This window comes from Sapajus apella, unplaced genomic scaffold (assembly GCF_009761245.1).
Source record: "Sapajus apella isolate SASKATOON/1434 unplaced genomic scaffold, GSC_monkey_1.0 scaffold175, whole genome shotgun sequence".
NCBI classification, from domain to species: Eukaryota; Metazoa; Chordata; class Mammalia; order Primates; family Cebidae; genus Sapajus; species Sapajus apella.
Window position 1 is genome coordinate 1,524,965 of NW_022437115.1, and position 16,771 is coordinate 1,541,735.

Genomic DNA, 16,771 nt, shown 5'->3' on the forward strand with positions numbered 1-16,771 from the left:
AAAAAAAAAAAAAAAAAAAAAAGATAGTTTCTTGGACTTTGATTATTTGGAAAAACTGAGTCATCTGTACTAAATGATGCTAAATCTCCTTTAAGTTATATTTATATGGATGTGTTCTTGATGTGAATGTTATAAAAATTATGGAAGATTTATAAAGGTCTGACGGTCCTGGTATGATGCTGTCAGTCATTATTCTGGTTGGTTTCTTAAAATAGCATGCACAATACAAGTAACTCAGTGTCCCCATTATTTGTTAGTTACCATGAATTCTCATCAGATTTTTAACCATGGTTAGTCTAAGTTTCTGTCATCTATAGGTTTCATTCTCTAAAGGCAGCTGCAATCAAATTCATGGAAGAGACTCAAACACATATGCTTGGATATCTATATTTGATAACTTTAAATTCAGTGGACTAAGTAAAAACTTCCAAAACTCTAAGCAACAATAAAATACCTTATGGAGGCCGGGCGCGGTGGCTCAAGCCTGTAATCCCAGCACTTTGGGAGGCCAAGGTGGGTGGATCACGAGGTCAAGAGATCGAGACCATCCTGGTCAACATGGTGAAACCCCGTCTCTACTAAAAATACAAAAAATCAGCTGGGCATGGTGGTGCGTGCCTGTAATCCCAGCTACTCAGGAGGCTGAGGCAGGAGAATTGCCTGAACCCAGGAGGCAGAGGTTGCGGTGAGCTGAGATCGCGCCATTGTACTCCAGCCTGGGTAACAAGAGCGAAACTCCGTCTCAAAATAAAAAAAATAAAAAAAATAAAAAAATAAAAATACCTTATGGATTCATGAAACTGCTAATTAAAATCAAACAGAACAAGAATTAACTACATGAGACTTAAATGATAATCAATTATGTTTTTTGTGACTTTTATTAAAATATTCCTGGGTCTTTAATGTTTTATGTTCCAGATTTAAGGAAGCTCTTTTTTTTTTTTAAGGTATTTATAGTTGACAATAATATGGTAATGTATACTTTCGTGAAGGAATGTGGAAACATTTACTTTTTCTCCCTACTTGATTGTGCCAAAATTAAAAAGCTATCCATGAATATTCTTATTTTGGCAACAGGAATCTGCTCTCTTTATAGCTGAAAACGATTGGAAATATTGGTTATGTTACTTATGACAGTGGCCACTCCAGATGGTTGCCACTGCCATTGCGCTGACTGCAGCAGGGAGGTGCAGCCAGGGCTACATGCTTCATGGAGCTGGCAGGAGGCCAAGAGCAGACAGGAACCCCATCCTCCCTGGCACAAGCTGCAGCCACCCAAGCAGCAGCTGTGGACTCAGGCATCCCTGAACTCTTAGGGGCCCGGGAAGGCCCTCCGACCTCGCAGGCTCAGAGTGCTTCTTCCTGCTGTCTGCACCCACACTGATCTCAGAGCAAAGTTGGGTCCAAGCCCAGATGCCATGAACAGCAGCAGCAGGCAGGCAGGTTCCTGGGTGGAAGGGGGCGGGTCCCTGGGGAGGCCCCATCTTTAGGCCAGGGATGCCCTGAAGGCTGGGGACCGGCTGCCAGTCCTGCAGACTGTGGAAATTTGTGGGTCCTTTTCCAGGCCTGCCTATGGACCAATCAGCATGCATTTCCTCCCCTCTGAAGCTCATAAAAGTCCTGGACTCAGTCAAAGCTGAGCAGACATCAGGATGACCAGCTGCAGAGAGAGGAGCTACCCACTCCAGGGCTTCCCCTCTGCTGAGAGGACTGAGAGGCAACAGGACAATCAGCTGCAGGGAGGATCTATCCTGTCTGCTGAGAGCTGCAGAGATGATGGGAGAACCTGGCTGGAGAGAGGAGCCACCCACTCCAGGGCCTCCTCTTTGCTGAGAGCTGCAGAGATGAGAGCACTATCTGCCTGCAGAGAGGAACTTCCCACTCTAGGGTCTCCTCTCTGCTAGAAGCTGAACACACATCAAGACACCCTGGCTGTGGAAAGGAGCTTCCTGCTCTGTGTCTCCACCGAGATGTTCTATCACTCAATAAAGCTCCTCTTCAACTTGCTCACCCTCCACTTGTCTGCATACCTCATTCTTCCTGGTCACAGGACAAGAACTCAGGACCCACAAAATGGTGAAGATAAAGGAGCTGTAACACAAACAGGGCTGAACATGGCCCTTGCTCACCACATTTCAGGTGAAGAGGAGGAGAAAAAAGCTGCAGCCCTTCAGGGGAGTCCAGACCTGGGAGCTCCCTGAGTCAGGTCTGTGACTCGTTCTTGGGGCCCTGTGATTCCTGGTGTCTTCAGGCTTCCAGGCACCACCACATTCCCCAGTGCCAGCCAGGGTGGCTGCCTGTGGTGAGCCTAGTCCAGCTGCAGCCTCAGAGCGGCGGCACCCATGCTGGCACCTGGAGCTGCCTGCCCCTGACAGCACCTGGCATGGATGACTGCACAGTGGCTGGGCCCCATGCTCGTTCGCATTCCCTCGCCATTCCATACCTGACTTGCAGCCCCACTCAGAGGCGTGGGCATCCAGGCCAGTAGTGTGAGCCAAGCACAGCCTGCCAGGCTGAGTGGGTGGAATGAGCCCAGTTTCACAGGCCCAAGGGAAACTCAGGCCAAGGTGCCACCAGCCACAGGTTTCCAGCCAGAAAAGCAACACCCCAGAGATCCTGCAACATTTTGAAGGCTTTGGAATGCTGTATTTAAATTGTTTATAGATCAGTTTTATCATCTACCTGTAGACTATACTAGACCCTTAATTCTAAGTTCCTCCAGTCCAGTTTTCTCCTAAGGAATTACTCAAAGTGGAAGCTGCTGTTTCATAAAGCCCTATGGGCTAAAACTAAACAACTTAACATACCTATCAAGGGACAAGTATTGTGCCTGATTTGTGGACCACACAGAGAATTCACCAACCATCCAACACCAGAACCAGAGACATGTTAACTGCAAAATTGCCGGCATCATTCTGCAGCTTTTCCCAAGACCATCGGAACAAGATTCCATATGATGGCGGTCTGCTTACCCCTATTAATGCCCAGCTTTCTCCCTTGACAGGATAATCTGTAATTAAAATGTTATATTCAGTAGCTCCTTTGGGTAACTTGACAGAGCCGGACCTAAAAACATGCTTTACTCCCCCTAGCGGGCAGCTGTGGTGGTACTGCTAACACATCTTTTGTTCAAACTGTGCTAGTGGCCCCTTTCATAGAGTTGACCCTATCTTCTGCTTTATTTCCACCCAGTCATGAAACGCTACTCAATGGCTACAACAGCTTTCGCCTGCTTTTCTTCCCCTTTTTTTTTCCAGTTTTTTTTTTTTTTTTTTAAAGGGATAGGGCCTTGTGGTGGGCATGATGGCTCACGCCTGTAATTCCAGCACTTTGGAAGGCCAAGGCAGGCGGATCATGAGGTCAGGAGTCCAAGACCAGCCTGATCAATATAATGAAACCCCGTCTCTACTAAAAATACAAAAATTATCCTGGCGTGGTGGCATGCCTGTAATCCCAGCTACTTGGAAGGCTAAGGCAGGAGAATCGCTTGAACCTGGGAGGCAGAGTTTGCAGTGAGCTGAGATCGCACTACTGCACTCCAGCCTGGGCAACAGAGCAAGACTCCATCTCAAAAAATAAAAGAGAGCACAATAGGGTCTTGCTTTGCCCAGGGGTGGAGCCAGAGCAGTGGCGTGATCTCAGCTCACTGCAACTTTGAAGTCCTGGGTTCCTTCCACCTCAGTCTTCTGAGTAGCTGGGTCTACAAGCCCATACTACCACACCCAGCTACGTTTTTAAAATTATTTTATGTAGAGACAGGGTCTCATTTTGTTGCCCAGGCTGGTCTCAGGTGGGCAGTTAGCCCCAGCCTTCCTGCCAGATGCTCCAGCCTGGCCAAGCGGTCTGGGAATCCGTAAGTATTTTTTAAACCTGTAAATATAGAGTTCCAGATTTGTGATTTCATTATATGCAAACTGTGCGTCAAATGGGAAACGCCAGCCCCATAACAGTCTAGTTAGTGACATGGATGCAGAAGTGTCTGAGGGGACGTACACTCAGGTCAGCACCTGATGTCTGAGGAAGGAAGAGGAAGTGATGGGTGGAGGGAGGGTCTGGGACCTGGACAAACGCAGTGACACCCACACAGGAGAATGCTGAGGACTGGAGAGGCGGAGAGCGCGTGAGTGTCACTGTAAACACTTTCTACTCTGCAATATGTCTGAAATTTGGGTGGTAAATGTGGGGGAAATGCCCGTTGACTTTGTCCTTGGAAGATAGCTCCCCAGGGTCCATTCTCAGCTTCTGCCATCTTGGTCCATCTGGACCCTCCATCCTCCAGTCTGGAAAATTCCAGGTCCTTCACGTGGCTCGCTGTCGGGGACAAGGTCAGGAACTGGCCTCCCGGACCAGCGACACCCTCACAGAGCTATTCCCTCTGCAGCCTCCCAGGGAGGGCTCAGCCATTTCAGGGAAGGAGATGAGCAACTGACTCAAACCAGTTTAAGGCTGTTCCAGTGCCCGAGGCCATCAAGGACCTCCTCTGGGCTGGTCTTCGTTTATTAGTCCATATGATGACGTCAGGAGGTGGGGCCTTCGAAGGTAATTTGGTTAAGATGACTTCATGAGCACAGTGATAAGGGCCCAGTGATGGGGTTAGGGCCCTTATAAGAGATGAAGACCAGGGCCCTCCTCTTCGCCCCTCCCCAAATAAGAGGACTTGGTGAGAAGACGGGGGTCCACGTCAGGAAGGGGCCCTCACCAGCAGCAGGGTCACTCAGTGCCTTGATCCTGGACTTCCAGCCTCCAGAATGGCGAGAAACAAACCTCTATCGTCTACCAGCCCCCGATGGCGTGGGGTTTGTGTTATAGCGCCTGAGCTGACCCAGACGCCAAGCAGCAGGAGTGGGACCAGGGTGGGCTGGGGAAACCAGAACTTGGGAATCCTGCCTCCCTGTAGGGGGGAGACCCTGTGGGAGACCCCGGAAGTGCTGAGGCAAGAGTCTGAAGCCTCAGCCTGTTCCCATATGAATATAGAGATAGAAAAGAATTAGAGATATAGTTACATAGTTATTCCTATATATAATCATAAATAATCACATAGTAATTCATATGTAATCACAGAAATATGTATACTCAATATAACCTTTTAATGATTATGGGTTTGAAGCACGGAACTGAGGTGACGTTGTGAAAAAGTGACCCTAAGGCAAGATGCTCTAAGCCCTCTGTGACGCCCGCGTAAGGGCTGCTGGAGGGCACCCCGGCTGTGCAGCAGTGCCAGCGCTGGGAAAGCCCCGCTGTTTAGCCAGCTAGGGAAGATGTCCAGAATGGCCGAGATGCCTCCTTCCTGGGAGAGTTAGGAGAAAACTCTGCTTCCCAGCTCTTGCGTCAGGCCCGGCTGCTGTCGGGGAGGCCCACAGACATCCAGGGGCTTAACTGTCTCTATGTGATGCTGGCTTCAGCGGTCACATTCCATGTCCACTCTCACGCCCCGCTTCTGCACCAGGCCCCTTTTTCTTTTTCTTTTTTTTTTTTTTTGAGTCAGAGTTTCGCTCTTGTTACCCAGGCTGGAGTGCAATGGCGCGATCTCGGCTCACCGCAACCTCCGCCTCCTGGGTTCAGGCAATTCTCCTGCCTCAGCCTCCTGGGTAGCTGGGATTACAGGCACGCACCACCATGCCCAGCTAATTTTTTGTATTTTTAGTAGAGATGGGGTTTCACCATGTTGACCAGGATGGTCTCGATCTCTTGACCTCGTGATCCACCCGCCTCGGCCTCCCAAAGTGCTGGGATTACAGGCGTGAGCCACCGCGCCAGGCCTCCTTTTTCTTAAAATATATAATCAGTAATACTAACGTAAATCTTAACGTCTTTGTTCTTTCTTTTTTTTTTTTTTTGAGACGGAGTTTTGCTCTTGTTACCCAGGCTGGAGTGCAATGGCGCAATCTCGGCTCACCGCAACCTCTGCCTCCTGGGGTCAGGCAATTCTCCTGCCTCAACCTCCTGAGTAGCTGGGACTACAGGAATGCACCACCATGCCCAGCTAATTTTTTGTATTTTTAGTAGAGACGGGGTTTCACCGTGTTGACCAGGATGGTCTCGATCTCTTGACCTCGTGATCCACCCGCCTCGGCCTCCCAAAGTGCTGGGATTACAGGCGTGAGCCACCGCGCCCGGCCCTGTTCTTTCTTAACAAGTATGAGAAAAGGGCTGACGCATTAGGTCTTCTCCTCGCCTCGGCTACTTGAAAGTCCTGGGCCTCCTGTCTACAAGACACGAGATTGGCCTGACCCTATCACTGACCACCATTACCTCACTCTACCTTCCCTGCTCCTGCTTTGTACTGAATAAAAGTCAGAGTGTCCAGGCACTCGGGCCACTGCCGGACTCCGCGCTTCGGTTGGCAGTGGACCCCCGAGCCCAAACTCTCTTTTCTCTTTCTCGGTGTCTTGTCTTTGGTTTACACAGTTTCTCATCTCTGCACCAGCAGAGAGTGGCTCATAGGACCCTGTAGGGCTGGACCCTACCCCTCCCTCAACTTGAAACTTGGGTATAGTTTATTCTATATTCAACACTTGCACTCGTAGTATGTTAATTACATGAAAGATTAGGCAAAATGTATGGTTATATGTCCTGGTTTTCCAATACAAGTATTGAGTCTCTCTGGGGAAAGAGCAGACAAAATGCTTCGGCTAAGCGTGGCACCGACGGGAACTCAGTGAGTGTGGCGGGCTGTGGGAGCTGTGGGTTTCCGGAACTCAAGGCTGCGGTGCCTTCCCAGGGTCCTCCTCCCCAGCAGCAGGCACTCAAGGGCAAGTCACATGCACAGCCCGGCCTCAGCCTGCTGGGGTCAGGGCAAAGACCCCTGGGCTTCTGATCTAGCTCCTCCCCCAGCCAGCAGGACCTTCCCTCTGGTTCCTGAGCCCCAGGGGGCCCCTGAGGTCCCTGGGAGGAGTCAGCTTCTGGCTTTGCTCAGTCTCAGCCAGGCCAGGCCTACCCAGAGATCCGAGCCAGGGACCCGGGTTCCTGCCTCCAGTGAGGCTGGGAGATTCCTTGAGGCTCAGCCTTGACACCAGGCTACAGGGGGTCCCGCCCACTGAGTGGGTGTAGATGGAGACGCTCCTCTCTGCTGTGCCTCAGTCTTCGGAGCCACAGAGGGGTCTTCCCAAGCCCCACACCTGGAGGGCAGGGAGGCCAGGGGTGCCAGGGGCTTGTGGCCCCAACCTGCCTCCTAACATACAGGGGCCAGCGGGCCCGGGGCCACCTCTGTGGGCAGGAGAAGGCCTCATTGTTCCCTCTCCTGGCAGAGTGAGGACTGGGGCATGCCTGGGGCAGGAAATAAATGCTCAGTAAATCCCCCTCCTGGGGAGCCCTGATCCCGAGGGACAAAGGGCCTGTGTTGAGTCTCCCTGAGGACGGGCTCAGGGCCAGCACTTGGGCCAGGGCAGATGGAGGGGGCAGGGGGAGTGGGGGTGGTGCCTCCCACCAGGTGGACACGCAGGTGAGGAGGAGTGTCCTCATATGTGCACACCCCCCCGAGTGCAGGAGAGGCTGGGCAGGGGCGTGTGTCTGGGGCATGTGTGTGCTTGCATCTCCAGTTGCACGTGTGTGACTCCCATGCTCGCGCCATCTGAACAGCCCTCTAGTGGGCATTTGGGTGAGTGCCAGCACCCCTCTGGCCAGGCTCTTCCTCCAAGTCCCCCCAACCCCAGCTGCTGCTTCTGGAGTCCTGGCTCAGACGACTCACCTTCTGGGTGCCAAACCCTGCCGGCCTGGAGTTAGAAACAAGGCCCCTGAACTGCCAGCAAACTTGGGAAGGCGCCCTCGGGCTAGGCTGGGTCGAGAACACAACCCACTTTGTGCCGCCTCCAAGCTCCTGCCTCTGAGAGCTGTGCTGGCCAAGGACTTGGCCTCTTCCTCCTCTACCTCCCTGGAGGAGGCTCCTCCTGAGCGGGGCTCCGCTGACCCTTCCCGGGCCTGGCCCCTGCTGACCCCAAGTCAGAGGAGCCTTGGGGGGTGCAGAAGGGTGGCAGCAGAGGTGCAATTGGGGCCTCACCTTGACATACCAGTCACTGGGAGCCCAGCCCTGTCCAGCCCCTCCAGGGAGACGGAACCAGACAGATCCCCAACCAGGATCATCTGGGAACAAGGCGAGGAGGTAAGCAAGGGGATGGCAGGAGCCCACCAGCACTTGGAACACCTGCAGCCCTCACCGCCAGCGACCTCTGTCCTCAAGGGCATTAAGCCAGGCGAGGGGGCAGCCTGAGCGGCACAGCTGGGCTCCCACAGAGAACCCCACAGCCAGCACTTTCCTATGGTCATGTTACTACCACACTGTGCCATCGCCGAATTGGAACTGGGGCCACAGCATGTCTTGCCCTGGAATTGAGTAGCCACAGCTGCCCTTCAACCCTGAGACAAAGCCACCACCCAACCTCTCAGCCTGGTGGCTTCACACCTCTGAACTGAGCTGTGAGCAGCAGTCACACCCTTGCCCCTGGGGCCAAGTGGAGATGGACGTGCTCTGGGTAACCCTCTCCCTTTTCCGAGCCAGAGTTGAAGTCACAACCTGCCTCCTTGGCTGCTCAGAGGTGAAGTTGGAGAAGATGCTGCATTCCAGGAAACGGTGTCTGGCCACCCAGAATAGTCACATCCCCCAGTCCTAAGCGAAAGCAGCCTTTTTTCCCCAGGAGTTCAGTGCCCTGGCTGAGCTGAGTCGCTGTGGACCCCGGGGAAACAGGGCAGTGGCTGAGCTGAAACACCGCCCTGTGGGCCAGCTCTGGCACCTTGCCTCCCTGGAGCCGGATCAGCCTCCTAGAGACGGAGCTTCAGAGACAGCCCTCTCCCTGGAAAGTGGGTCTCCCTGGGCTGCTCCCTGCCTTCCTCTGCAATGTGCTGTTCCCAGCTGCCCCGCTCCCCCACAGGGCCCAAGTGACAGCTGTCCTCTGCCATTCTGCCAGTGTATCTGACCTCATGAAGTCTGGGGTACTGCCAAGCCCCACCATCTCGGGGTCTAGAGTCACTACTGCATGGAGCCTCAGCCCCCAAACCCTGAGTTACGCTGAGCCCTGTTGGCTCAAGACCCGGAATTGCAGCCGTATCCTCATCCCCAGGTTTCAACCTGAAGCACCACATCTTCCCCACAGTTGGGCTGTTGCTCTGCTCTGTCCCCCAGGGGAGAATCACAGCTACAACCCAGTCCCCTGGGCCCGACCTGCTAGAGGGTGCCTCAGAATTACAGATCCTGTGGGAGTCGAGGGCTGGGGGAGGGATGGCATTAGGAGAAATACCTAATGTAGACGATGGGGTGATAAATGCAGCAAACCACCATGGCACGTGTATAACTGCAACAAACCTGCACGTTCTGCACACGTATCCCCAGAAATTAAAGTATGATTTAAAAAAATTACATATCCTGGCTCTGTGGGCGATGCACATTCAACCTGCCACAGAGAATAAACCTGCACCCAATGACCCAGGCCTGGCCTTGCTTTGTATGCCAGGCCCTGGGCCTAGGACCCCAGCCCCACAGCTGGGTGGCACCCACAAAGCCAGCGCCACTGCACCTTCTTGTAGGCCACATCAGACTTGACACCGAAAGGTCCCCTTTGGCTGCATATCCCCATTGTGGGGAAAATAAGAATAGGAGGATCCCAAAACCTCTTGACATCAAGGACATTAACAACCACGGCCACAAATCTCTATAGCCTGGGCCTTGAGGCCCCCAGTTATTGCTGATGCTCAACTACTGAGAGCCAGCTTGGCTATAGAGACCCCACCCAGATGGCGCTGAAGGAACTGAGAGGCAGACACTCAAAACAGCAAAGTGGGACTATCCAAGCGCCAGTAACCTTCCGAGCTGAGAGCCTCACGCACTGACGGCATTCTGGTCTGAGAGCCTCGAGCAGACAGGGACCCACGCGTTTGGTCTCTCTGAACAGGTGATGATTGTTAACAAACAGCTGTTTGGTATTTGCTCATAACACAAAATATGCCGAGGAGGCAGCTGGTGCCCATTTACCACTGATCACAGACAAACTAAAAAGTATTCTCCACGAGGGAGCCACGGGGGCAGGGTCACATGTTCCGAGCTTACATAATTGTTTTAACCAGTATATGATATTTATATATTGTCCTATCACTTTAGAATGCCCCAAGTAGTTTTTTACTTGGCTGGGGGGTGGTTAGATTTTCCTTGCCATCGTTCTTCCTAGCAAATAATATATTCTATCATACGCTCAGCATTTCTCAGCAATCATTCAATCAGCATTTCTCAATATTCATAAACTTAACATTTCTCAACAACTTAACATTTCTCAACACTTAACACAGCTGAAGAGCTGCACGGAGACCATATCACTGCACCGATCGGGAAACACAGCTGCCCCACCCTTTCCAACCAGCACACTAAGATGCAACTGCAGGTGAAAGTCTACCTCTATGAAAGCCACTCTAGAAACTTTGGAAGAGGCGATTGTTCCACCAGATGTACAGACATCAGTGCAAAGACACCAGAAACATGAAGCAGCAAGAAAATCTGATACCACTAAAGGAACGTAAGTGTGTAGTAACAGATGCCAATGGAAGAGGAAATAAGTGAATTGCCAGAAATAAATTCAAAATAATGATCTTAAGAAAACTAAATGAGGCTGGGCACAGTGGCTCCTGCCTGTAATCCCAGCACTTTGGGAAGCTGAGGCGGGCGGATCACCTGAGGTCTGGAGTTCGAGACCAGCCTGACCAACATGGAGAAACCCTGTCTTTACTACAAATACAGAATTAGCCTCGTGTGGTGGCACATGCCTGTAATCCCAGCTACTTGGGAGGCCGACGCAGGAGAATTGCTTGAACCCGGGAGGTGGAGGTTGCAGTGAGCCGAGATCGTGCCACCCAGCCTGGGCAACAAGAGTGAAACTCCGTCTCAAAAAAAGGACCTCCCTCAACATGTGGGGTCGGGGGGCAAGAGAGAAACACTCACTCCTGGTGTCCTTGGCCTCAATGGGCCAATGCTGAAGCCCCCACAGGATTGTGGCTCAATGTCTCCTAGTTTGAGCAAATTCATTGGCATTTGTGCCTTCCCTGCCTTGGTTTCTGGCATGTGTGTGATTGGGAACCCTGGGATGGGGGCAGTGGGAGCATTTCCTCCATGGCACCCCCAAGCCACGTCTTCCCACCTCTCTGACACACTGAACTACTACTGCTCTTCCATCAGTTATCTTTCTGATTGAAATAACCAGAGGGTCCTGCTGTTTGCAACAAAAACCTGGAAAACAATTTAGGTCTTCAGGTAGGGTCTTTGCCTGGACCGGACATGAGTGAAGAGGAGGGAGTCATCCAAGAAGCCCCTCAGGTCCACAGAAAGCTCTGCAAAGCATCAGCTTTAACATGCACATGTATTTATTAGCAAATGGGACAAAAGGGGCTGGAATCTGATCCTAACCCTGTCCTTGAAGTGCCACAGCCCGGGGGAAGTGAGCCAATACTGTGGTCTCCACTGTAGCCTCACAGTCTCTTGTGCACTCAAAATGGCTGCAGGAGACAGGGAGCCCAGAGCAGAGCAAGGAGCAGCAGCAGCTGGGAGGGGCTTGGCCTGGGCGTACTGTGGGACATCACCCTCCGGATCCAGTGGAAGTACACACTGATGTTTGTGTAGACACCCGGCCGATTGGGTTGACCACAGTCCATTCCCCAGCTCACGATTCCAACCTGATACCACAGTCCATCCTTGTCACAGACCAAGGGTCCACCTGAGTCACCCTGGGGAGCAGCATGGGTGAGCCCAGCCTGGGGCAGAGTGGAAGGGGCAGCAGAGAGGCCATGAGAGCAGAAGGGTCTGTGGGGCTGCGCAGACTGAATGCAAATCTTACTCCTTCCCATGGAATCAACCAACTCTTAGTTTCTGTACCTTCAAAGTGGGGCAATAGCCTCCATGGGTTGACGAGTTAATCAGTCAGAATTTATGAAAAATGAGAAGCATGTTTTGTAGGCTCAGTAACTAAGGCTGCACTGGTTTTCCCATAAGAAATCCAAACAATGGGTTGGGAGTGGTTGTGGGGGAGGAGATGGTGGGATTCCCTGGTGGGGTAGAGGCACTTACTTTGCAGGTGTCTACACTGCCATCTTCAGCACCAGCACAAAACATGGAATCCTGGATCATACCACGGCTAGAGGGCTGTTCAAACAGGTAATTACACCTGGTGTTGTTTAAGATGGTGACTTGTGCTTCCCGGAGTTTGTAGGGAGGTGGCAGACGTGCTGGAGATAGGACAGAAAAGACAGCACCCTTTACCTCTCTTCTGCCATCTGGGGCAGGGAGAGGAGAAAGAGCATGTGTTATAGTGGTGGTGAGGGGTCCCTGACACACCCACAGTGCCTGGCATTGCTCTTGACTCCCCAGCACCTAATACATCAAGAGCAATCAACAATATCACAGAATAACCCAACAGATGGCCAGGTTGTTGCAGACCTTCCTGAAAGTCAGTTTCTCTATCTGTAGAATGGGGATGATAGCCCCTGCCTGAGTCAGTGGAGAGGTTTCTCAGCCAAAGCATGGCAGGAGGAAGGGTTACCATATTGGTCAGGCTGGTCTTCAATTCCTGACCTCAGACGATTCACCCGCCTCGGCCTCCCAAAGTGCTGGGATTACAAACTCAAGGTCCAACCTGTTTTTTTTTTTTTTGAGATGGCGTTTCGCTCTTCTTACCCAGGCTAGAGTGCAATGGCGCGATCTCGGCTCACCGCAACCTCCGCCTCCTGGGTTCAGGCAATTCTCCTGCCTCAGCCTCCTGAGTAGCTGGGACTACAGGCACGCGTCACCATGCCCAGCTAATTTTTCGTATTTTTAGTAGAGTCGGGGTTTCACCATGTTGACCAGGATGGTCTCGATCTCTTGACCTCGTGATCCACCCGCCTCGGCCTCCCAAAGTGCTGGGATTACAGGCGTGAGCCACTGTGCCCAGCCCCAAACTGTTTTTTTGTTTTTTTTTTTTATCTTTTATATTTTTACTGTGCCTCTTCTATGTATAGATATGTTTGAGTACATAAATGCTTACCAGTGTGTTACAAGTGCTTCTGGTATTCAGTGCAGTCACAATCTGTACAGGCGTGTAGCCCAGGAGCAATGGGCTGCACCACAGACTCTGTGGAGTGAACTGTGCCATCTGGGCTTGTGTAACTATACTCTGATGTTGACAGGATGATGAAAATGTCTCATGATGTGTGTCTCAGAATATATCCCAGTTGTTAAGTGACACAGGACTGTAGGCTAAAAATCACTGAATCGTGTACTTTAACACCGAACACTTGAAAATGTTATGGGGCAGCTGGGCGCGGTGGCTCACGCCTGTAATCCCAGCACTTTGGGAGGCCGAGGCGGGTGGATCGTGAGGTCAAGAGATCGAGACCATCCTGGTCAACATGGTGAAACCCCGTCTCTACTAAAAATACAAAAAAAAAATTAGCTGGGCATGGTGGCACGTGCCTGTAATCCCAGCTACTCAGGAGGCTGAGGCAGGAGAATTGCCTGAACCCAGGAGGCGGAGGTTGCGGTGAGCCGAGATCGCGCCATTGCACTCCAGCCTGGGTAACAAGAGCGAAACTCCGTCTCAAAAAAAAAAAGAAAATGTTATGGTTTGTGAGTTGTCTCCAATTTTAAAAATCATTGCCTGAAGCTTGTGTCACCAGGGCCTCCCTCACTCCCCCTCACTCCTGCAGGCCCTGGGCCAAGCTGGCCTACCTCTCACACTGTCCTCCTGTCCCCCGAAGTCCCTGGAAGGGGGAGAACTGAGTGTTTGGTTCCTGAGCTGACAGGTGGCAGTGAGAGCAGAGAAGCAAGTGAGGAGAGAATGCAAGCTGGAGAGGCTCGGGCCGCACCCCCAGGCCAAGGAGGAAGGGTGCTGTGTTTGTGTGGCGGGAGCAGGGTAGAGGGTAATGCCCACCCCGCACCCCCATGCCCCCACCGGTCTACCCCCAGCCTCACTACCGTTGGAGCCGATGAAGCCCCAGCCGGTCACCCAGCAGTCTCGCCGGTGCAGGAAGATGAAAGTGGACGGCTCGACGCAAATGGGCTGGACGTGCGCATTGTAGGCGACAGAGGAGGCCAGTCTCAGCAGGGCGATGTCATTGTGTATAACTCCAAAGGAGGCAGGGTTCACAATGATGTTCTGCACTTTGTAACGATTTCTGTGAGTCCGCAGGTTCCAGAAAGGTGGCCTGGAAGTCAGCTCGCCCAACTGGACCGTCCACCCGGAGGGATAATAGTGCCTGGCAGAAAAGAAGAGAGGGTCGGGAGCCCTGGAAATGAGGCGGGGGGTAGGGGCGCCTGAGCACGCTGGAGGCCCAGTCCCTGAGGCGACGCTGCCGGGTGGCTACTGCTTGCTCAGCCTGGACGCCAGTAGCAAGTCCGCGGCCCCGCCCCGTTCCCCCACCCAGACTCACTTTCGGAAGCAGTGCGCAGCCGAGAGCACCCAGCGACGGCTGAGCAGGCTCCCTCCACATCGGTGGCGTCTCCGCAGGCGCAGGCTGGCCTGCCATGGCCAGCGCCCGCGCGCGGATTCCACTCCACCCGCTACCAGCGAGTGTATTTCTCGGTGGCCGCAGGGCTCTGGGATGGACAGATAGACGCGGCTGAGCTGCAGGGGGCAGGCCCGCCCCCGCACTGTCTCACCCCCAGGGTGGACGCAGGGAGGGGCACCCCGGGGAACTACACGCCAAGCAGGTGACGCCGGGGACCCTCCCACGTAGTGGGAAGCTGCCGGTCCCACCCCCAGGGCCCACAGGTTACTTGAGAGCATTACGTTCTTGGGACCTGGAACAGAGATGGGTCCCATGCACCCCAGCCCAGCGGCCCTGGCAGGCATCGCGCATCCTGGCGCCCTACCTGACAACAGCTTCGCCTGCTGCGACTCTGCAGGGTACAAGAAGTGAGCGCCTCGCGGCCTCCACCTCCCGTCCTCCCCACCGCCCCCAGTCCTGCAGGCAGCGCCCCCAGCTCACCCGGCTTCCCGAGTCCCCTCAACGCCAGCAGCAGCGCCAGCAGTAACGCCCCGCGCGCGCCCATGGCCTCCTCTCCCGCTGCCTGGCGCCCCCTCTGCCTCCTCCCGCGCTGGGCCCGGGGCGCCCCCTGGGGGCGGGGTGGGAGCTCTGCTCCTCCACCTAGCTTCACCGGCCCTGGGCCCAAGGGCTGTTGAGGACCCTCATGACTGGCAGCGCCCTGGCTTTCAGCTCCTTGGGGCGGGTCCTCAACCACACCCCTTGATGTGGCCCAGACCCGGTGGACCGCACAGTCCTTTTCTTGCCTGTAGCCTGTGGGGTCCTGGCTGCCCGCTTGGTGCCCCCCGTCTTCCACCCATGACCTCCTCCAGCACCAAGGGCCTGGCCCCGAGACGGGAGCCCGCTTAAAGCAGGCAGGTAAGGCCTTCCTGAGGGCTGTGTGGGGCCTGGCAGCGTGGAAGTGCCCGTCCTGTACAGACCCACAGAATGTCACAGCCCAGGGGCTCTCAGCCCCACTTCCTGCCCCCTGCCCTGCCGGGGGCCCCACACGCTTCCTGCCTTGTGGGAGATGTTTCAGTGAGCCAACGTAACCTCTGAGTCCAGGTCCACACCACCTGCAGAGCTCCCACTACTCAGGAAAACCGTCACACTCTTGGTTAGGGTTTAGGGAGTGAAAGGACTCAGGTTAGAGTCGGCAAACGAAAAGGCGCACAGGGCAGAGTGCAGGAGAGACCAGGAGGAAGACCATGGTGAGCGCTCCAGGGGAGGCCTGTGCACACCCATCATTCTCCCAGCATGGAAGTGTGACAACCAGGGACACTGGCCTAAGCCTTGGCGGCAGGGTTTTACTGGAGGTTGGCGGTGTTGGCCTGGAGCAGCTGCATGGCTGACGTTAGTCAGTCAGCCTCAAGCTCCTCCAGAGGTCCCGTGATACTGCACAGCCTGTGGCCCCACCTTCAGTCATGTTGTGTGCACCAGCTATCGGCCGGGGCCCAGGGGTCCAGGTATGCGGAGGCATTCTTATCAGGCAAGACATTCAAGATCTTAGAGTTTCCCTTAGAGGTCTGGATATGTAGCATCTGAACACCCCAAGCCTATTGAGTGTCTGCTGTAAGGCTACCCCGTGGCCCTCACAGCAAAAGGATAGTATTTTTCCATGCATCCATGACTCGGAATGCAAATAATAGCATGGGTGGGCCGGGCGAAGTGGCTGACAACTGTAATCTCTGTACTTTGGGAGGCTGAGTAGGTGGATTACCAGAGGTCAGGAGTTTAAGACCAGCCTGGCCAACATAGTGAAACCTTGTCTCTACTAAAAATACAAAAATTAGCCAGATGTGGTGGCAGGCACCTGTAATCCCAGCTACTTGGGAGGCTTAGGCAGGAGAATCGCTTGAACCCAGGAGGCAGAGGCTGCTGTGAGCTAAGACCACACCACTGCACTCCAGCCTGGGCGACAAGAGCAACACTTGGTCTCAGAATAATGACGATAATAATAATAGCATGGCCCATCAGGAAAGGACCTGAGTCCTTGACCCCAGCTCCCTAGAGACTTCAATGCATTGGCTGTGTGCTTAGTCTGGTGCAGGGAGGGCAGCTTCTACCCCACAAGCCCTGCGATGTAAAGCCTCGTAATTACCTATAGCTGGGCCTGCAAAATCACACATTGGTTGTCAGTATGAATATGCCTCTCATGTGGAGCAGCCAGTGTGGGGTGGAGAGAGATTTAAATAACTACTTTTCACTCTAAAGCATTATATACAGCGTTATATAATTGTACTAGTTTCATGACCTGCATCCTCCATTGTCTACAGCTATTTATATCTCTCTCTCTTTTTTT

The 16,771-nt window shown here is 53.4% G+C and overlaps 1 protein-coding gene across 2 annotated transcripts in view; it reads right to left on the minus strand.

The window, feature by feature from the left end:
- Positions 1-16,252, minus strand: part of PRSS41 (serine protease 41) — a 32,692-nt gene extending 16,440 nt beyond the window's left edge. The window contains exons 1-5 of one of the 2 annotated variants that reach the window (XM_032268018.1): positions 14,935-16,250; positions 14,377-14,845; positions 13,922-14,202; positions 12,038-12,195; positions 11,315-11,697 (exon numbers count right to left, since the gene is read on the minus strand). In XM_032268018.1, coding sequence (XP_032123909.1) covers positions 11,461-11,697; positions 12,038-12,195; positions 13,922-14,202; positions 14,377-14,845; positions 14,935-14,998 — 1,209 coding nt within the window. In that variant the 5' untranslated portion in view covers positions 14,999-16,250 and the 3' untranslated portion in view covers positions 11,315-11,460. Of the gene's footprint in view, positions 1-11,314; positions 11,698-12,037; positions 12,196-13,921; positions 14,203-14,376; positions 14,846-14,934 lie in introns of those variants that run through there. The other variant, XM_032268019.1, reaches the window with a different exon arrangement.
- Between the last annotated feature and the right edge of the window lie 519 nt (positions 16,253-16,771).